General features: G+C 48.0%; 1 protein-coding gene across 5 annotated transcripts in view; it reads left to right on the top strand.

Moving 5' to 3' along the window:
* Positions 1-22,419, top strand: part of OPN5 (opsin 5) — a 99,685-nt gene that overhangs the window by 48,865 nt on the left and 28,401 nt on the right. For 4 of the 5 annotated variants that reach the window (XM_056563862.1, XM_056563861.1, XM_056563863.1 and 1 more), the window contains one exon: positions 18,633-18,752. In XM_056563862.1, coding sequence (XP_056419837.1) covers positions 18,633-18,752 — 120 coding nt within the window. Of the gene's footprint in view, positions 1-18,308; positions 18,427-18,632; positions 18,753-22,419 lie in introns of those variants that run through there. The other variant, XM_056563866.1, reaches the window with a different exon arrangement.

The following is a 22,419-nucleotide window of genomic DNA, read 5'->3' as shown; positions in this document are numbered from 1 at the left end:
TGACCTGTATATTATAGTACTTTCTTAGCACTATATGGTCGAATTATGTGACCTGTATATTATAATACTTTCTTAGCACTATATGGTGGAATTATGTGACCTGTATATTATAGTACTTTTTTAGCACTATAGGATGCTGCCCCCACCATGGTCATTGTAGGGATGGTATTGGACAGGTGAGGGGCAGTGCCTGGTTTCCTCCAGACATGATGCTGCCCCCATAATGATCACTGTAGGGATGGTATTGGGCAGGTGATGGTCAGTGCCTGGTTTCCTCCAGACATGATGCTTCCCACCATGATCACTGTAGGGATGGTATTGGGCAGCTAATGGGCAGTACCTGATTTCCTCCAGACATGATGCTGCCCCCACCATGATCACTGTAGGGATGGTATTGGGCAGGTGATGGGCAGTGCCTGGTTTCCTCCACACATGATGCTGCCCCCACCATGATCACTGTAGAGATGGTATTGGGCAGGTGAATGGCAGTGCCTGGTTTCTCCCAGACATGATGCTGCCCCCACCATGATCACTGTAGGGATGGTATTGGGCAGGTTATGGTCAGTGCCTGGTTTCCCTCAGACATGATGCTGACTCCACCATGATCACTGCTGGGATGGTATTAGGCAGGAGATGGGCAGTGCCTTTTTTCCTCCACACATGATGCTGCCACCACCATGATCACTGTAGGGATGGTATTGGGCAGGTGATGGGCAGTGCCTGGTTTCCTCCAGACATGATGCTGCCCCCATCATGATCACTCTAGGGATGGTGTTGGGCAGGTAATGGGCAGTACCTGGTTTCCTTCAAAAATGATTCTGTCCCCACCATGATCACTGTAGGGATGGCATTGGGCAGGTGATGGGCAGTGCCTGGTTTCCTCCAGACAGGATGCTGCCCCCACCATGGTCACTGTAGGGATGGTATTGGGCAGGTGAGGCTCAGTGCCTGGTTTCCTCCAGACATGATGCTGAACCTATCATGATCACTGTAGGGATGGTATTGAGCAGGTGATGGTCAGTGCCTGGTTTCCTCCAGACATGATGCTGCCCACCATGATCACTGTAGGGATGGTATTGGGCAGCTAATGGGCAGTACCTGGTTTCCTTCAGAAATGATTCTGTCCCCACCATGATCACTGTAGGGATGGTATTGGGCAGGTGATGGGCAGTGCCTGGTTTCCTCAAGACAGGATGCTGCCCCCACCATGGTCATTGTAGGGATGGTATTGGACAGGTGAGGGGCAGTGCCTGGTTTCCTCCAGACATGATGCTGCCCCCATAATGATCACTGTAGGGATGGTATTGGGCAGGTGATGGTCAGTCCCTGGTTTCCTCCAGACATGATGCTTCCCACCATGATCACTGTAGGGATGGTATTGGGCAGCTAATGGGCAGTACCTGATTTCCTCCAGACATGATGCTGCCCCCACCATGATCACTGTAGGGATGGTTTTGGGCAGGTGATGGGCAGTGCCTGGTTTCCTCCACACATGATGCTGCCCCCACCATGATCACTGTAGAGATGGTATTGGGCAGGTGAATGGCAGTGCCTGGTTTCTCCCAGACATGATGCTGCCCCCACCATGATCACTGTAGGGATGGTATTGGGCAGGTTATGGTCAGTGCCTGATTTCCCTCAGACATGATGCTGCCCCCACCATGATCACTGCTGGGATGGTATTAGGCAGGAGATGGGCAGTGCCTAGTTTCCTCCAGACATGATGCTGCCCCCACCATGATCACTGTAGGGATGGTATTGGGCAGGTGATGGGCAGTGCCTGGTTTCCTCCAGACATGATGCTGCCCCCAGCATGATCACTGTAGGGATGGTATTGGGCAGGTGATGGGCAGGGCCTAGTTTCCTCCAGACATGATGCTGCCCCCACCATGATCACTGTAGGGATGATATTGGGCAGGTGATGGGCAGTACCTGGTTTCCTCCAGACATGATGCTGCTCCCACCATGATCACTGTAGGGATGGTATTGGGCAGGTGATGGCCAGTGCCTGGTTTCCCCCAGACATGATGCTGCCCCCACCATGATCACTGTAGGGATGGTATTGGGCAGGGGATGGGCAGTGCCTGGTTTCCCCCAGACATGATGCTGCTCCCACCATGATCACTGTAGGGATGGTATTGGGCAGGTGATGGGCAGTGCCTGGTTTCCTCCAGACATGATGCTGCCCCCATCATGATCACTCTAGGGATGGTGTTGGGCAGGTAATGGGCAGTACCTGGTTTCCTTAAAAAATGATTCTGTCCCCACCATGATCACTGTAGGGATGGCATTGGGCAGGTGATGGGCAGTGCCTGGTTTCCTCCAGAGAGGATGCTGCCCCCACCATGGTCACTGTAGGGATGGTATTGGGCAGGTGAGGCTCAGTGCCTGGTTTCCTCCAGACATGATGCTGAACCTATCATGATCACTGTAGGGATGGTATTGGGCAGGTGATGGTCAGTGCCTGGTTTCCTCCAGACATGATGCTGCCCACCATGATCACTGTAGGGATGGTATTGGGCAGCTAATGGGCAGTACCTGGTTTCCTCCAAACATGATGCTGCCCCCATCATGATCACTGTAGGGATGGTATTGGGCAGGTGATGGGCAGTGCCTGGTTTCCTCCACACATGATGCTGCCCCCACCATGATCACTGTAGAGATGGTATTGGGTAGGTGATGGGTAGTGCCTGGTTTCCTCCAGACATGATGCTGCCCCCCCCCCCCCACCATGATCACTGTAGGGATGGTATTGTGCAGGTGATGGGCAGTGCCTGGTTTCCTACAGACATGATGCTGCCCCCACCATGATCACTGTAGGGTTGGTATTGGGCAGGTGATGGGCAGTGCCTGGTTTCCTCCAGACATGATGCTGCCCCCACCATGATCACTGTAGGGATGGTATTGGGCAGGTAATGGGCAGTGCCTGGTTTCCTCCAGACATGATGCTGCCCCCACCATGATTTCTGTAGGGGTGGTATTGGGCAGGTGATGGGCAGTGCCTGGTTCCCTCCAGACATGATGCTGCCCACCATGATCACTGTAGGGATGGTATTGGGCAGCTAATGGGCAGTACCTGGTTTCCTTCAGAAATGATTCTGTCCCCACCATGATCACTGTAGGGATGGTATTGGGCAGGTGATGGGCAGTGCCTAGTTTCCTCAAGACAGGATGCTGCCCCCACCATGGTCATTGTAGGGATGGTATTGGACAGGTGAGGGGCAGTGCCTGGTTTCCTCCAGACATGATGCTGCCCCCATAATGATCACTGTAGGGATGGTATTGGGCAGGTGATGGTCAGTGCCTGGTTTCCTCCAGACATGATGCTTCCCACCATGATCACTGTAGGGATGGTATTGGGCAGCTAATGGGCAGTACCTGATTTCCTCCAGACATGATGCTGCCCCCACCATGATCACTGTAGGGATGGTTTTGGGCAGGTGATGGGCAGTGCCTGGTTTCCTCCACACATGATGCTGCCCCCACCATGATCACTGTAGAGATGGTATTGGGCAGGTGAATGGCAGTGCCTGGTTTCTCCCAGACATGATGCTGCCCCCACCATGATCACTGTAGGGATGGTATTGGGCAGGTTATGGTCAGTGCCTGGTTTCCCTCAGACATGATGCTGCCCCCACCATGATCACTGCTGGGATGGTATTAGGCAGGAGATGGGCAGTGCCTTTTTTCCTCCACACATGATGCTGCCACCACCATGATCACTGTAGGGATGGTATTGGGTAGGTGATGGGCAGTGCCTGGTTTCCTCCAGACATAATGCTGCCCCCCCCCCCCCACCATGATCACTGTAGGGATGGTATTGGACAGGTGATGGGCAGTGCCTAGTTTCCTCCAGACATGATGCTGCCCCCACCATGATCACTGTAGGGATGGTATTGGGCAGGTGATGGACAGTGCCTGGTTTCCTCCAGACATGATGCTGCCCCCAGCATGATCACTGTAGGGATGGTATTGGGCAGGTGATGGGCAGGGCCTAGTTTCCTCCAGACATGATGCTGCCCCCACCATGATCACTGTAGGGATGATATTGGGCAGGTGATGGGCAGTACCTGGTTTCCTCCAGACATGATGCTGCTCCCACCATGATCACTGTAGGGATGGTATTGGGCAGGTGATGGTCAGTGCCTGGTTTCCCCCAGACATGATGCTGCCCCCACCATGATCACTGTGGGGATGGTATTGGGCAGGGGATGGGCAGTGCCTGGTTTCCCCCAGACATGATGCTGCTCCCACCATGATCACTGTAGGGATGGTATTGGGCAGGTGATGGGCAGTGCCTGGTTTCCTCCAGACATGATGCTGCCCCCATCATGATCACTCTAGGGATGGTGTTGGGCAGGTAATGGGCAGTACCTGGTTTCCTTAAAAAATGATTCTGTCCCCACCATGATCACTGTAGGGATGGCATTGGGCAGGTGATGGGCAGTGCCTGGTTTCCTCCAGAGAGGATGCTGCCCCCACCATGGTCACTGTAGGGATGGTATTGGGCAGGTGAGGCTCAGTGCCTGGTTTCCTCCAGACATGATGCTGAACCTATCATGATCACTGTAGGGATGGTATTGGGCAGGTGATGGTCAGTGCCTGGTTTCCTCCAGACATGATGCTGCCCACCATGATCACTGTAGGGATGGTATTGGGCAGCTAATGGGCAGTACCTGGTTTCCTCCAAACATGATGCTGCCCCCATCATGATCACTGTAGGGATGGTATTGGGCAGGTGATGGGCAGTGCCTGGTTTCCTCCACACATGATGCTGCCCCCACCATGATCACTGTAGAGATGGTATTGGGTAGGTGATGGGTAGTGCCTGGTTTCCTCCAGACATGATGCTGCCCCCCCCCCCCCCCCCACCATGATCACTGTAGGGATGGTATTGTGCAGGTGATGGGCAGTGCCTGGTTTCCTACAGACATGATGCTGCCCCCACCATGATCACTGTAGGGTTGGTATTGGGCAGGTGATGGGCAGTGCCTGGTTTCCTCCAGACATGATGCTGCCCCCACCATGATCACTGTAGGGATGGTATTGGGCAGGTAATGGGCAGTGCCTGGTTTCCTCCAGACATGATGCTGCCCCCACCATGATTTCTGTAGGGGTGGTATTGGGCAGGTGATGGGCAGTGCCTGGTTCCCTCCAGACATGATGCTGCCCACCATGATCACTGTAGGGATGGTATTGGGCAGCTAATGGGCAGTACCTGGTTTCCTTCAGAAATGATTCTGTCCCCACCATGATCACTGTAGGGATTGTATTGGGCAGGTGATGGGCAGTGCCTGGTTTCCTCAAGACAGGATGCTGCCCCCACCATGGTCATTGTAGGGATGGTATTGGACAGGTGAGGGGCAGTGCCTGGTTTCCTCCAGACATGATGCTGCCCCCATAATGATCACTGTAGGGATGGTATTGGGCAGGTGATGGTCAGTGCCTGGTTTCCTCCAGACATGATGCTTCCCACCATGATCACTGTAGGGATGGTATTGGGCAGCTAATGGGCAGTACCTGATTTCCTCCAGACATGATGCTGCCCCCACCATGATCACTGTAGGGATGGTTTTGGGCAGGTGATGGGCAGTGCCTGGTTTCCTCCACACATGATGCTGCCCCCACCATGATCACTGTAGAGATGGTATTGGGCAGGTGAATGGCAGTGCCTGGTTTCTCCCAGACATGATGCTGCCCCCACCATGATCACTGTAGGGATGGTATTGGGCAGGTTATGGTCAGTGCCTGGTTTCCCTCAGACATGATGCTGCCCCCACCATGATCACTGCTGGGATGGTATTAGGCAGGAGATGGGCAGTGCCTTTTTTCCTCCACACATGATGCTGCCACCACCATGATCACTGTAGGGATGGTATTGGGTAGGTGATGGGCAGTGCCTGGTTTCCTCCAGACATAATGCTGCCCCCCCCCCCACCATGATCACTGTAGGGATGGTATTGGACAGGTGATGGGCAGTGCCTAGTTTCCTCCAGACATGATGCTGCCCCCACCATGATCACTGTAGGGATGGTATTGGGCAGGTGATGGGCAGTGCCTGGTTTCCTCCAGACATGATGCTGCCCCCAGCATGATCACTGTAGGGATGGTATTGGGCAGGTGATGGGCAGGGCCTAGTTTCCTCCAGACATGATGCTGCCCCCACCATGATCACTGTAGGGATGATATTGGGCAGGTGATGGGCAGTACCTGGTTTCCTCCAGACATGATGCTGCTCCCACCATGATCACTGTAGGGATGGTATTGGGCAGGTGATGGTCAGTGCCTGGTTTCCCCCAGACATGATGCTGCCCCCACCATGATCACTGTAGGGATGGTATTGGGCAGGGGATGGGCAGTGCCTGGTTTCCCCCAGACATGATGCTGCTCCCACCATGATCACTGTAGGGATGGTATTGGGCAGGTGATGGGCAGTGCCTGGTTTCCTCCAGACATGATGCTGCCCCCATCATGATCACTCTAGGGATGGTGTTGGGCAGGTAATGGGCAGTACCTGGTTTCCTTAAAAAATGATTCTGTCCCCACCATGATCACTGTAGGGATGGCATTGGGCAGGTGATGGGCAGTGCCTGGTTTCCTCCAGAGAGGATGCTGCCCCCACCATGGTCACTGTAGGGATGGTATTGGGCAGGTGAGGCTCAGTGCTTGGTTTCCTCCAGACATGATTCTGAACCTATCATGATCACTGTAGGGATGGTATTGGGCAGGTGATGGTCAGTGCCTGGTTTCCTCCAGACATGATGCTGCCCACCATGATCACTGTAGGGATGGTATTGGGCAGCTAATGGGCAGTACCTGGTTTCCTCCAAACATGATGCTGCCCCCATCATGATCACTGTAGGGATGGTATTGGGCAGGTGATGGGCAGTGCCTGGTTTCCTCCACACATGATGCTGCCCCCACCATGATCACTGTAGAGATGGTATTGGGTAGGTGATGGGTAGTGCCTGGTTTCCTCCAGACATGATGCTGCCCCCCCCCCCCCCACCATGATCACTGTAGGGATGGTATTGTGCAGGTGATGGGCAGTGCCTGGTTTCCTACAGACATGATGCTGCCCCCACCATGATCACTGTAGGGTTGGTATTGGGCAGGTGATGGGCAGTGCCTGGTTTCCTCCAGACATGATGCTGCCCCCACCATGATCACTGTAGGGATGGTATTGGGCAGGTAATGGGCAGTGCCTGGTTTCCTCCAGACATGATGCTGCCCCCACCATGATTTCTGTAGGGGTGGTATTGGGCAGGTGATGGGCAGTGCCTGGTTCCCTCCAGACATGATGCTGCCCCCGCCATGATCCCTGTAGGGATGGTATTGGGCAGGTGATGGGCAGTGCCTGGTTTCCTCCAGACATGATGCTGCCCCCACCATGATCACTTTCGGGATGGTATTGGGCAGGTGATGGGCAGTGCCTGGTTTCCTCCAGACATGATGCTGCCCCCACCATGATCACTGTAGGGATGGTATTGGGCAGGTGATGGGCAGTGCCTGGTTTCCTCCAGACATGATGCTGCCCCCACCATGATCACTGTAGGGATGGTATTGGGCAGGAGATGGCCAGTACCTGGTTTCCCCCAGACATGATGCTGCCCCCCACCATAATCACTGTAGGGATGGTATTGGGCAGGTGATGGGCAGTGCCTGGTTTCCTCCAGACATTATGCTGACCCCACAATGATCACTGTAGGGATGGTATTGGGCAAGTGATTGGTAGTGCCTGGTGTCTTTCAGACATGATGTGTATCAGTATTTAATGCCATGATGCTATTTTTTGTTGGTGTTCTTTAAGGATTTGTTTACAAGCAGCAATATATATTTTTCGAGTGTTTCTCCAATGACCCTTCATCTATATGGGAGAAACACGTCGGGGCCTATTTACTTCCTTATATATAATAAAACTTGTGTCAGTTTTTATCCAGAAAAGAGATGTGGCCCTGTTAGGAACCTAATTTTCATTTTACATGTATCTGGAACATGACATATCTGCTGACCATGGTGAATCCATGCTTGTGACTTTGTTGTATTGAGGTGTCACATTGATTTATGTATTGACCCCTTGTGCCACATAAAAAGGCATTTGACTTACACAGTCATTTTCCTTACGCTTCACTTTTACATTACTGGCCATAGGGTTTGCAGGATCTAGGTCAGTGGGACCTTTGTTGTCAGGACTGTTGGGAGTCCCACAGGTTGGACTCCTATCCTAATGTTATGGTGTATCCTAGCAATAAGATAGGAATTTATAAGGGAGACATATAGCCCCCCCCCCCTCTTCAAAAAGACTGCATATATATCCTTTAGGGACCATGTTTGATTGTGATCTTTTGCTGCTTTCATATGTATAATGTATTATGCTTTATTGTGTATGTGCTTGAACTGTGATATTAATTGTTGTCACTATATGTCACTATTGGTACAGAAACTAGGAAGTTATAAAAGGGGCTGCTGGCAGGCAATGAGTAAGTCTGTGGGTGAAGCCAAACAGCATGCAGAGGCACTCTATTCTGAGGAAGGAAAAAGACTATACTGGAGGCATAACATCATTTCCAAAGAAGGGATTTAAGATGTTTGTAAAAAAAAAATGCTACAAAGGGGTATGATAAAGATAAAGTAGACGCAGAAGACTCCCTGTGAGAAGATGGGAGGCTGTGGCACAACAACTAAGTGTGTTATATTGTATTTGGCAGTCTCTTGGAATGTGTTTGTGCATGTCAGTGCAGAAGTATGTTTGTTTAGTACGATATCATGATGCTGCTGTCTTGTGGCTGTGCTGTGCATTGTTTAGAAGTTATTAACATGTTTAGGGGCACATAAAGCTTATAAATATGAGGAAATGATAATATTGCATGACATATGGCAGCACAGGGGGTCACACCGCTAACTATCAGCAATGATGCCAAGTAATACAGTGCTATTGTAGGGCAGTGGTCTTCAAACGGTGGACCTTCTTCTGTTGCAAGGCAACCACTCCCAGCATGCCCGGATAGCCAGCGGCTGTCCAATCATGCTGGGAGTTGTAGTTTTGTATCAATAGATTTACTGACACACATGAAGTAAAAAATAAAGTATACAGCAGCCATGACATGTTTCGGGAGTTTAATCTCACTTCCTCAGGTTGCAAGTGTTTTTTGTTTGGTGGTCTTCTAATTGTGGACGTCCAGATGTTGCAAACTACAACTCCCAGCATGGCATGCTTAGAGTTGAAGTTTTGCATCAATAGATTTACTGACACGCTCAAAGTAAATAATAAAGTATACAGCAGCAACAACGCGTTTCGGGAGTCTAATCTCACTTCCTCAGGCTAATAGTGTTTTTTGGTTGGTGTAAGTCAGTGGTCTCTAATCAGTGTGCCTTCAGCTGTTGAAAAACTACAACTCCCAGCATGCTGGGAGTTGTAGTTTTGCAACAGCTGGAGGTCCACTGTTCGGAGATCACTGCACCAGTAGCTTCTAATACCATACGTTTAAAGCTTTTCAAAGCTTATGAATATTCACAGAATGCAAGTATTTTCCAATTTAACTCCAAAACTTCTAAACAGGGGGAAAAGATAAGTTCACTTAATTCATTAATTTATTATTAATTTATTATTTTTTATATTTTTATTTATATATTTTATTTTATTTAAATCTCCAATTCCATAGAATACTGAGTAAGCAGTCTGGTCTTTAAGTAACCGTGTATTCTTAAAGCGTCTTCTCAAAGCGCATTATGTGCTCGTTACGGGAACATTAGCCATACGGCGTCACCTGTAATTGTGGATATCATTACTTTTTTCTGATGATAGCTCCATAATGGGAAAGGAAAATTACAGAAAATTGCGATGATTAAGACACAAAATGTGCAGTGTGAAGAAATTATAGCGAAGTAGAGAATAGTGTGCACGGCTGTATTAAAAGGGAACTCCGGAGAATTTTTTTTTTTTTCTTAAAATCAACTGGTTCCAGAAAGTTAAACAGATTTGTAAATTACTTCTGTATAAAAATCTTAATCCTTCCAGTACTTATCAGCTTCTGTATATTCCTGAGGAAGTTGTGTAGTTCTTTCCAGTCTGACCATAGTGCTCTCTGCTCACACCTCTGTCCATGTCAGGAACTGTCCAGAGCAGGAGCAAATCCCTCTCCTGCTCCAGACAGTTCCTGACATGGACAGAGGTGTCAGCAGAGAGCAGGGATATGTACAGACATTTTGGAGGGCAGGGGCTCAAGTTAAAAAAAAAATAAATAAAAAAAAAGGCAGTTAGTAAAAACCTTAACACAATACAATTTCTGAGGTAGGGGCCTCCGGTTGTCATGCCAGCTGAATAGGACCCTGCATCACCCCACAGAGGTACCAATCACCCCCCAGGACCCACTGACACCAGTAATTTGCACTTTTAGATGCCGCAATCGACTTTGATCACAGCATCTAAAGTGTTAATTCTGGATATCAGTGTGATTGCCGAGGTCTGGCATTAGCTGTGAGTCCTGGCTGCTGATGGCAGCCACTACTCACACTCTTTGCAGAGAGCTCATCTCCTGAGCTTGCTTCAAAGTCTCGTAGCACCCTCTAGGTGTTCAAAAAGATATACATGTGATAATAAAAATGAACTATATAAAGTGCATTACAAATACAGACTCAAAACTATAGAACTATCACTTTACCTTAGACAGGTAAACAGTCATGAATGATTCCCCCAAATGTCTTGTAATGCGGCTGTAGAGTGGGGATCAAAAGTTTGGGCACCCCAGTTAAAAATTTGTATTATGTGCATAAAGAAGCCAAGGAAAGATGGAAAAATCTCCAAAAGGCATCAAATTACAGATTAGACATTCTTATAATATATCAACAAAAGTTAGATTTTATTTCCATCATTTACACTTTCAAAATAACAGAAAGCAAAAAAATGGCGTCTGCAAAAGTTTGGGCACCCTGCAGAATTTATAGCACGCACTGCCCCCTTTGCAAAGCTGAGACCTGCCAGTGTCATGGATTGTTCTCATGACACTGGCAGGTGATGTCAATCTCAAAGGTTTTAAATGCCCAGACTCATCTGACCTTGCCCCAACAATCAGCACCATGGGTTCTTCTAAGCAGTTGTGTAGAAATCTGAAACTGAAAATAGTTGACGCTCACAAAGCTGGAGAAGGCTATAAGAAGATAGCAAAATGTTCTCAGATGTCAATATCCTCTGTTCGGAATGTAATTAAGAAATGGCAGTCATCAGGAATAGTGGAAGTTAAAGCAAGATCTGGAAGACCAAGAAAAATATCAGACAGAACAGTTCGCAGGATTGTGAGAAAAACTATTCGAAACCCACGTTTGACTGCACAATCCCTCCAGAAAGATCTGGCAGACACTGGAGTTGTGGTACACTATTCCACTATAAAGAGATACTTGTACAAATATGGTCTTCATGGAAGAGTCATCAGAAGAAAATGTCTTCTACGTCCTCACCACAAAAATCAGCGTTTGAACTTTGCAAATGAACATATAGACAAGCCTGACGCATTTTGGAAACAAGTTCTGTGGATCGATGAGGTTAAAATTTAACTTTTTGGCCGGAATGAGCAAAGGTACATTTGGAGAAGAAGGGGAACAGAATTTAATGAAAAGAACCTCTGTCCAACTGTTAAGCATGGGGGTGGATCAATCATGTTTTGAGGTTGTATTGCAGCCAGTGGCACAGGGAACATCTCACGAGTAGAAGGAAAAATTGATTCTATAAAATTCCAGCAAATTTTGGATGCTAACTTTATGCCATCTGTGAAAAAGCTGAAGTTAAAGAGAGGATGGCTTCTACAAATGGATAATGATCCTAAACACACCTCGAAATCCACAGGGGATTACATCAAGAGGCGTAAACTGAAGGTTTTGTCATGGCCTTCACAATCTCCTGACCTCAACATAATTGAAAATCTATGGATAGACCTTAAAAGAGCAGTGCGTGACAGACAGCCCAGAAATCTCAAAGAACTGGAAGACTTTTATAAGGAAGAATGGGCAAAGATACCTCAATCAAGAATTGAAAGACTCTTGGCTGGCTACAAAAAGCGTTTACAAGCTGTGATACTTGCCAAAGGGGGCAGTACAAGATATTAACTCCGCAGGGTGCCCAAACTTTTGCAGACACCATTTTTTTGTTTTCTGTTATTTTGAAAGTGTAAATGATGGAAATAAAATCTAACTTTTGTTTACATATTATAAGAATGTCTAATCTGTAATTTGATGCCTTTTGGAGATTTTTCCATCTTTCCTTGGCTTCTTTATGCACAATAATAAAACATTTTACCTGGTGTGCCCAAACTTTTGATCCCCACTGTACATGCTTAATATACAACAGAATACAATAGAATGACTTAGAGGGGACCCTACAGGAGAGCCCGGTGGACCTTAGGGACTCTACCTGAGGGGACTTAAGGACTGTACAGAACCGTGTTCTGTGCCGTGACACCACATTAGTTATTCTGCAGCATAGCTGGGAGTAGTAGTTCTTCAACCATTATGTCACATAGCAGGGTGGTCTAGCTAACCCCATGACCTTTTGTCAAAAAGTTGTTCCTGTAGTGCAAAGTACAGGAATTAGATCTGGACACTAGAATTCCATGAAATTTTACTGACGTGTCTTCTAATCCATGAAAATACAGAGGCTATGCCATAGCTTGGATTGTTACAGATTTTGAGACAGTTGAATGGATATTTGGTCAATGTCCCTTTAAAAAACACTACATTTCCTAAATGTAGCAGTCTTGAGATGCTTTGTAACCAGGGGTGTAACTATAGGGCGTACAGAGGTAACAGTCACACCAGGGCCCTCGTGCCTAAGGGGGCCCAAAGCACATCTGCACCATGAGAGACCAGTTTTATAAATTGCACATGGTAGATATAGGGTCCTGTTGCAGAATTTGCATTGGGGTCCAGAAGCTACAAGTTATGCCTCTGTTTTTAACACTGGTGTAATGTTTAATGCAAATGTAAATGTTCTCAGTCCAAAATTACTGAAACTACTGATGAGGATCTTCACATGCTGGCTTACTATGGGGCAGTATGTAGACTTTTCTGGTGCTGCAAAATGATACCCGGAAGGATGTGACAGGGAAAATCTTCACAATGTGACAGCTAAGTAACACTAATGCCAACCAGAGTGTATTAGTGTATTGCAGAGAGGTTCTTGTTCAGCTGCCTTCTCTCTGGGGAAGATGAAAAAGTCCCTCTTGCAGATAAAGTACTTCAGCACATTATTCTCATAGTGTGGACTGGAACAGAAAGAACCGTGGTTTGATTGTAGACTGGATTGTGCAGTCTAGGTGTGTACAGTGGTCCCTCAAGTTATTAACATTATTAATCTGTTCCAGAACGACCATTGTATGTTTAAACCATTGTACGTTGAGACCATATCTCTATGGAAACCTGGTAATTGGTTCTAAAGCCCCCAAAATGTCATTCGAAAATAGGAAAAAGTGAGGATTAAAGAAAAATAAGTAGATAACCAATACAGCTAAATCAAGATTGCACATATCACTGTCTATGTAGAGGACAGGAGATTCTTTAAGGTACAGTACACACAATGTCCAAAAAAAGTAACATGGAGCTGCACTCACCTGGTGTCCAAAGGAGCAGCTAACCCTGGTACAGGTAAAGAGTACAGAACATGTAATATCACCCTGTACTGTAGGGGGCGCTACCAGACAGCCAGTGAGTGCATGCAGTTCAGTAATACAGGAGTTTTACTAGTGGATGCCCATTCTAATTGGTCAGATCTTCCAGCCATTAGCACGTTTCACAGATCTGGACTGTCCATAACATTGTATTGTGATGTCCCAGTATGGGATATAGTCCCGTACAGTACTTAGGACCTGTCAGGTTGAGTCCGTCTGTGTCCTAGGGGCTCTCCTGCAGTGTCTTCCCCATAGTAATATATATTATGTATAGTGTTATGTGTGTTGTGTATAAAGGACCTTTAAGGACCTTTGAGTTAGTCAGATAGTAATGTGTTCACATGATGTGTTTGTTACCCAGAGGGCACCAGCTAAACAGGGGACCTGCAGCTTGATCTATGGACTTCTTGCACAGCCCCCCTTTATAAAAAAGGGGCAAGCTGCAATCTGCCTCTTTTGCTCTTAGATCCTGAGGCACAGTAAAGACCAGACATCTCAGAGCCAGTGTCCAGCACAACCTAAAGCCACATGTCAGTAAGTCAAGTTGTCTATGTCTGCTGTCACTACCTACAGTCAAGTCTATAGTTAAAGGGGACCTCTCATCAAATAAACTTTTGATATATTTTAGATTAATGAATGTTGAATAACTTTCCAATAGCATGTTAATGAAAAATATGCTTCTTTCTATTGTATTTTTCCCGATCAATCCTGTAAGCAAGCATTTCTGACTCATGCTGGAGTCCTAAACACTCAGAGCTGCCAGCCTGCTTTGTTCACAGCCAAACAGGCTGTGAACAAAGCAGGCTGGCAGCTCTGAGTGTTCTCCTTTGTGAACAAAGCAGACTGGCAGCTCGTAGTGTTTAGGACTCCAGCATGAGTCTGAAATGCTTGCTGCAAGGAATGGTAGGGAGACCCCTAGTGGTCATTTCTTCAAAGTGGAAAATTAAACAGAAAGAAGTATATTTTTTAATAACATGCAATTGTAAAGTTATCCTGCATACATTCATCTATAATGTATCAAAAGTTTTTTTGATGAGAGGTACCCTTTAATTCTATTATAGTCAGCGTGGCTGTCCTAAAGTCCCAGCAAGCTGTGAGGTTTTTCTGTGTTACTGGCCTACTCTCTGGGATCCTGACCTAGTTGTAAAGACTATTTCGATCTGTCTACCTCAGTGAAGCTACCGTTAACCCTAACTTGGTCTTGGACTGTTATTGCCCTGCCTAACCTTGGGATAGCGAAGCTATCTCTGGCTAGTTACTTAGGAAAACCACACCCTGGCATCACGAACATTTAGGGGTTAATAACACCTGCCCCTGGGCTACAACATCTGCCCCATACACGACATCACACCCCGTGGCTCACCACAGCATGTTTTGTCTGGTTTCAAGTTACAATGGTCCAGAAAAGACAGAAAATACTGTGTATGCATAGAAATAGCAAATCTACGACATAAAAAAAATTCTGAAGACAAATGTTAAAGGAGTACTCTAGTGCTGCTTTTCTTTTATTCTATTGTGCCTGGGCTGCAAAAAAACAAAAAACAAAAAAACAAAACCCCGTAACTCGCCTTCCGTTGCTTCCCCATTGCGCCGCTATCGGTCTTTGGACGTCCGCTTCTCTTCCTTCTTCCGTGTGCATGGATCGTAACACAGTGGCCAGTGTATCACCGGCTGCAGCGATGTCCCGTCTCGGATAGATTGAGCGTAGTGTCATGTAAGGACCCCGGGCAGCAGGGAGAAGGAGGGGCCAAGGCTCCTTACATGACACTGCACTCAGCCTATCACCGGCCAAGGCAGGACATTGGGACATGTATTTTTTTGCAGCCTGGGCACAATAGGACAAAAAAAGCAGCGCTGGAGTACTCCTTTAAAGGGGTACTCCTCCCCTAGACACCTTATTGTGGTAACCACGAGTGAAACCCGCGACCGCCACTATGCTGGGGTTAGCTACTTGGTTCTTGGGGGGGTTATGATCCCAGGGTCGGATGGTATTAACCCTTAATGTCACGTGACGCCACTGTAGTCTTGGTATCTCCCGGGGTACTACAGTTCCGGGGAACTCCGTCTCCCCACAGGCTAGCAAGGAAAGAATTGACTCCACACTAGGTTGCAGTTTAACGGAGGCTTTACTAACTTGAAGATAGGTGGTACAATCTCCACAGCGCTCAACCAAAGTCTCCCAAGGTTCAACAGACAGTCTCTAGAGGACCACACAGCTTGCAGTGCCTGGACTTGATATTGCATATATGCTTGGCTCTTACGGCCGGACTAGGAGTTTTAGGTCTGCGCTATATTAGGCTTGAGATTAAAGTCACTTACTGAAGTGTCGGTAGATTTGTGGCTTTTCGCCGGAAGATAATGAATTGTCCTTTAGGAATTCTCTGATCAAGGCTGAAGTAAAGGCTTGCTATTAGTTGGGGTTACTTCATGCTTTTCTTATCTCCCTCTCATCTTTGCTCTCACTCCTCTGCGGATTCTCTTCTACACCGGAGCTTCACCTCCTCTGAACTTGCTCGCACCTCCACTCTGTACTCTGAACACCACACCACTCTTCTCAACTCCTCTCCTCCTCTACTCTCCTACTCCCCTTTACACAGGAAATGCCACCCCTTATAAGGGAAGGCTAAACTAAAGCCCATTGGCCATGCAGCTGTGGATCATAGAGTTGTCTGTATCCCCTTTAGGATTTACAATAAAGTTACATACAAGTAATAACATAATATAACACCTTACACAAAAGTTTAGTCTAGCCCACAGTCCTCCACTCTCACATACCCTGACTAAGCATGAGGTTGCTAGGTAACATACTTAAAGCTACAAACACCTAATAATGGATTGCTAAGTTATAACAGTGCAAATACACATTAGAAATGGTTGAGTCCCTGCAGGGGAGCCCCCAGGACACTGGAGGTCTCAATCTGACAGGGCCTAAAATACCTTGACACAATGTACCTGTACTGGGACACCACATTATCCCCTATCCAAAGGATAGGGGATAAGATGTCTGATCGCGGGGATCCTGCTACTGTGGACCACCGCGATCTCTTTGCTGCACCCGGCGTTCGTGAGGCTCTTGATGTCACGGCTGTGCCTGCTTGTGTGGCCGTGAGGTCTCGAGCAGGGTGTGATCTTCACGAGCCTCCGCTCCGCATCGCCAGTCATCCGGCACGGAGCAAAGTTCGCTCCGTGCACCGGATGTCTGGGGTGCCGCAGCTGAGATCGCGGGGGTCCCCAGCGATCAGACATCTTATCCCCTATCCTTTGCATAGGGGATAAGATGTCTAGGGGCGGAGTACCACTTTAACTCATTACTCTCTCCTAAGACTCCACTGTGTGCAATAAATATAGGACAATACACATTCATACATTTGCAATAAACTTCCAGGACCTCAAAAACCTTTACTCTCAGCCACACAACCTCTTGTAAAAAAAATAGCTGAAACTACTGGGACGTTACTTCGGCACGATAAGATGTTATGCGGGCGCAATATGCGGTGCCAAATGTTCATCAAGAAGGCGGAAATGAAAGGATGCACTCACCCGGGGGTCTTGATAGCAGAAGACTTTATTACATCAACGGTGTGACACGCAGGCGGTTAGGCGCAGAGGAGCAACCTCGCCGCGACAAGCTGTTTCCTGCGCACAAGGCGCACTTCTTCGGGCTGCTGATCACAGCATGCGGAGCTATTGCTTTCCTTCACCCAGGACAAAGGTTGAGTTTGTCCAGTTGCCCATAGCAACCAATCAGATCGCTTCTTTCATTTCTCAGAGGCCTAAAGTTGCTGAGTTGCCCATAGCAACCAATCAGATCGCTTCTTTCATTTTTCACAGGCCTAAAGTTGCTGAGTTACCCATAGCAACCAATCAGATGGCTTCTTTCATTTTTCACAGGCCTAAAGTTGCTGAGTTGCCCATAGCAACCAATCAGATAGTTTCTTTCATCTTTCACAGGCCTAAAGTTGCTGAGTTGCCCATAGCAACCAATCAGATTGCTTCTTTCATTTTTCACAGGCCTAAAGTTGCTGAGTTGCCCATAGCAACCAATCAGATCGCTTCTTTCATTTTTCACAGGCCTAAAGTTGCTGAGTTGCCCATAGCAACCAATCAGATCGCTTCTTTCATTTTTCACAGGCCTAAAGTTGCTGAGTTGCCCATAGCAACCAATCAGATCGTTTCTTTCATTTTTCACAGGCCTAAAGTTGCTGAGTTGCCCATAGAAACCAATCAGATCGCTTCTTTCATTTTTCACAGGCCTAAAGTTGCTGAGTTGCCCATAGCAACCAATCAGATCACTTCTTTCATTTTTCACAGGCCTAAATTTGCTGAGTTGCCCATAGCAACCAATCAGATCGCTTCTTTCAATTTTCCCAGGCCAGAAGTTGCTGAGTTGCCCATAGCAACCAATCAGATCGCTTCTTTCATTTTTCCCAGGCCTAAAGTTGCTGAGTTGCCCATAGCAACCAATCAGATCACTTCTTTCATTTTTCACAGGCCTAAAGTTGCTGAGTTGCCCATAGCAACCAATCAGATCGCTTCTTTCATTTTTCACAGGCTTAAAGTTGCTGAGTTACCCATAGCAACCAATCAGATCGCTTCTTTCATTTTTCACAGGCCTAAAGTTGCTGAGTTGCCCATAGCAACCAATCAGATCGCTTCTTTTATTTTTCAGAGGCCTAAAGGCCTCTGAAAAATGAAAGAAGCGATCTGATTGGTTGTTATGGGCAACTCAGCAACTTTTCCTCTGGACAGGTTTGGATAAATCTCCCCCTATGTGAGCACAACATGGCGCTATGTTTGGTTACCTGTGGGCCTAGTGTAGCACTGTGTGGACACCATTTTGCTCTGAACAGTGTGGCCCTAGGTCAGCACAGGATGGCATTATGAGCATGTGACCTCAGAAAATGATTATTATTAGAGATTGTACACTGCTTTAATAATTGTAGTATTTATATATATATTGTTTTTCTTTTTTTTTAGGCGTCCTCTCTACACTGGGGAACGGATATGTGTTATTTACAGCTTGTAGAAGAAAGAAGAAGCTCCGGCCAGCAGAGATAATGACGGTGAATTTAGCCATCTGTGACCTGGGGATTTCAGGTAATGGCTTTTTAACAATGGGTTAATCCTTCAACCAAAATTCTACTTTCGCAACGTAATATTAAGCTGTCACGTGGTAGGATGGTGCTCCTGTAGTGCAAAGTGCGGGAATGAGACCTCTGGACACTAGGATTCTGTAAAACAACTTTACTGAAATGTTTTGTGCAATTCCAATTCTATAAAGTTATGTGGAATATAACAGATTTTAATGCAGATGAACATTTGGTCACTGTCCCTTTAACCCCTTAAGGTTTTTCAGTTCTTGCACTTTAGTTTTTTTTTCCTCCTTACCTTTTAAAAATCATAACCCTTTCAATTTTGCACCAAAAAAATCCATATGTGGCTTATTTTTTTTGCACCACCAATTCTACTTTACAATGACATCAGTCATTTTCCCCAAAAATCTACGACGAAACAAAAAAATAAAAAAATAAAAAATCATTATGCGACAAAATAGAAGAAAAAACGCAATTTTGTAATATTTGGGGGCTTCTGTTTCTCTGCAGTAAATTTTTCAGTAAAAATGACACCTGATCTTTATTCTATAGGTCCATATGATTAAAATGATCCCCTACTTATATAGGTTTGATTTTGTCGCACTTCTGTAAAAAATCATAACTACATGCAGGAAAATGTATTCGTTTAAAATTTTCATCTTCTGACCCCTTTAACTTTTATTTTTCCGCGTACGGGGAGGTATGAGGGCTCATTTTTTGCGTTGTGATCTGAAGTTTTTATCGGTTCCATTTATGTTTTGATAGGACATTTTGATCGCTGTTACGCCGAGCGCTCCGGGTCCCCGTTCCTCCCCGGAGCGCTCGCCTCATCTTCGTTGTTGCAGCGCCCCGGTCAGATCCACTGACCGGGTGCGCTGCGGTCCCGCCTTCAGCCGGGATGCGATTCGCGATGCGGATAGCGCCCGCTCGCGATGCGCACCCCGGCCCCCGTACCTGACTCGCTCTCCCTCGGTCCTGTCCCGGCGCGCGCGGCCCCGCTCCCTAGGGCGCGCGCGCGCCGGGTCTCTGCGATTTAAAGGGCCAGTGCACCAATGATGGTGCCTGGCCCAATCTTCCCAATTAGCTTAATTGGTTCCCACCTGTTCCCTGGCTATATCTAGTCTCCTCCCTTGCACTCCCTTGCCGGATCTTGTTGCCTTAGTGCCTAGTGAAAGCGTTCCCTTGTCTGTTCCTAGCCCGTGTTCCTGACCTCCTGCCGTTGCCCCTGACTACGATCCTTGCTGCCTGCCTCGACCTTCTGCTACGTCCGACCTTGCTTCTGCCTACTCCCTTGTACCTCGCCTATCTTCAGTATCTTCAGCAGCCAGAGAGGTGAGCCGTTGCTACTGGATACGACCTGGTCACTACCGCCGCAGCAAGACCATCCCGCTTTGCGGCGGGCTCTGGTGAAAACCTGTAGTGGCTTAGAACCGGTCCACTAGCACGGTCCTCGCCATCCCTCTCTGGCACAGAGGATCCACTACCTGCCAGCCGGCATCGTGACAGTAGATCCGGCCATGGATCCCGCTGAAGTTCCTCTGCCAGTTGTCGCTGACCTCACCACGGTGGCCGCCCAGCAAGCCCGACAGATCGCCCTTCTAACCCGTCAGCTGTCGGAAATGTCCACCATTTCGCACCAACTTCAGTCGCAACTTCTCCAGCAATCTTCTCCTCCGCCAGCTCCTGCACCTCCTCCGCAGCGAGTGGCCACTCCTAGCCTCCGCCTGTCCTTGCCGGACAAATTTAATGGGGACTCTAAGTATTGCCGTGGCTTTCTTTCGCAATGTTCCCAGCACTTGGAGATGATGTCGGACCAGTTTCCTACTGAAAGGTCTAAGGTGGCTTTCGTGTTCTGCCTTCTGTCTGGAAAAGCCCTGTCATGGGCCGCACCGCTCTGGGACCACAATGACCCCGTCACTGCCTCTGTACACTCCTTCTTCTCGGAAATTCGAAGTGTCTTTGAGGAACCTGCCCGAGCTTCTTCAGCCGAGATTGCCCTGCTGAACCTGGCCCAGGGTGTTTCTTCCGTTGGCGAGTACGCCATTCAGTTCCGTGCTCTTGCTTACGAGTTGTCCTGGAATAGTGAGGTTCTCTGCGCGACCTTTAAAAAAGGCCTATCCAGCAACATTAAAGATGTTCTGGCCGCACGAGAGACTCCTGCTGACCTACATGAACTCATTCATCTAGCCACTCGCATTGACATGCGTTCTTCCGGATGGCGTCTGGAGCTCCGCCTGGATATGGACTTTGTTCGCACGAAGCGTTTTTTCTCTCTGGCTCCTCTCTCCTCTGGTCCTCTGCAATCTGTTCCTGTGCTTCCCGCCGCGGAGGCTATGCAAGTTGACCGGTCTTGCTTGACACCTCAAGAGAGGACACGACGCCGCATGGAGAATCTTTGCCTGTACTGTGCCGGTACCGAACACTTCCTGAAGGATTGTCCTATCCGTCCTCCCCGCCTGGAAAGACGTACGCTGACTCCGCACAAAGGTGACACAGTTCTTGATGTCAACTCTGCTTCTCCACGCCTTACTGTGCCTGTGCGGATATCTGCCTCTACCTTCTCCTTCTCTACTATGCTCTTCTTGGATTCCGGATCTGCAGGAAAATTTTTTTTGGCCTCTCTCATCAACAGGTTCTACGTTCCTGTGACCAGTCTCGCCAGACCCCTCTACATCTATTGTTTTTACAATAAAAGATTGGACTGTCTCGTACGTTTCCACACAGAACCCCTCCTAATTTGCATCGGACCTCATCACGGAAAAATTGAGTTTTTTTTCCTCAGGTTCTTTGGCCCCAAGAAGAGGGGGAGACCCAAGGGGGGGGGTACTGTTACGCCGAGCGCTCCGGGTCCCCGTTCCTCCCCGGAGCGCTCGCCTCATCTTCGTTGTTGCAGCGCCCCGGTCAGATCCACTGACCGGGTGCGCTGCGGTCCCGCCTTCAGCCGGGATGCGATTCGCGATGCGGATAGCGCCCGCTCGCGATGCGCACCCCGGCCCCCGTACCTGACTCGCTCTCCCTCGGTCCTGTCCCGGCGCGCGCGGCCCCGCTCCCTAGGGCGCGCGCGCGCCGGGTCTCTGCGATTTAAAGGGCCAGTGCACCAATGATGGTGCCTGGCCCAATCTTCCCAATTAGCTTAATTGGTTCCCACCTGTTCCCTGGCTATATCTAGTCTCCTCCCTTGCACTCCCTTGCCGGATCTTGTTGCCTTAGTGCCTAGTGAAAGCGTTCCCTTGTCTGTTCCTAGCCCGTGTTCCTGACCTCCTGCCGTTGCCCCTGACTACGATCCTTGCTGCCTGCCTCGACCTTCTGCTACGTCCGACCTTGCTTCTGCCTACTCCCTTGTACCTCGCCTATCTTCAGTATCTTCAGCAGCCAGAGAGGTGAGCCGTTGCTACTGGATACGACCTGGTCACTACCGCCGCAGCAAGACCATCCCGCTTTGCGGCGGGCTCTGGTGAAAACCTGTAGTGGCTTAGAACCGGTCCACTAGCACGGTCCTCGCCATCCCTCTCTGGCACAGAGGATCCACTACCTGCCAGCCGGCATCGTGACAATCGCTTTTTATTCATTTTGTTTATTATATAAAAAGTGACCAAAAATATGCTATTTTGGAATTTTGATTTTTTTTGCCCGTATGCCATTGACCGTGCGGTTTAAATAACAATACATTT

This window comes from Hyla sarda, chromosome 3 (assembly GCF_029499605.1).
Source record: "Hyla sarda isolate aHylSar1 chromosome 3, aHylSar1.hap1, whole genome shotgun sequence".
In the NCBI taxonomy this organism is placed as follows: Eukaryota; Metazoa; Chordata; class Amphibia; order Anura; family Hylidae; genus Hyla; species Hyla sarda.
The sequence above is the reverse complement of the archived record's forward strand: the minus strand, read 5'-3'. Positions and strand labels throughout refer to the sequence as shown.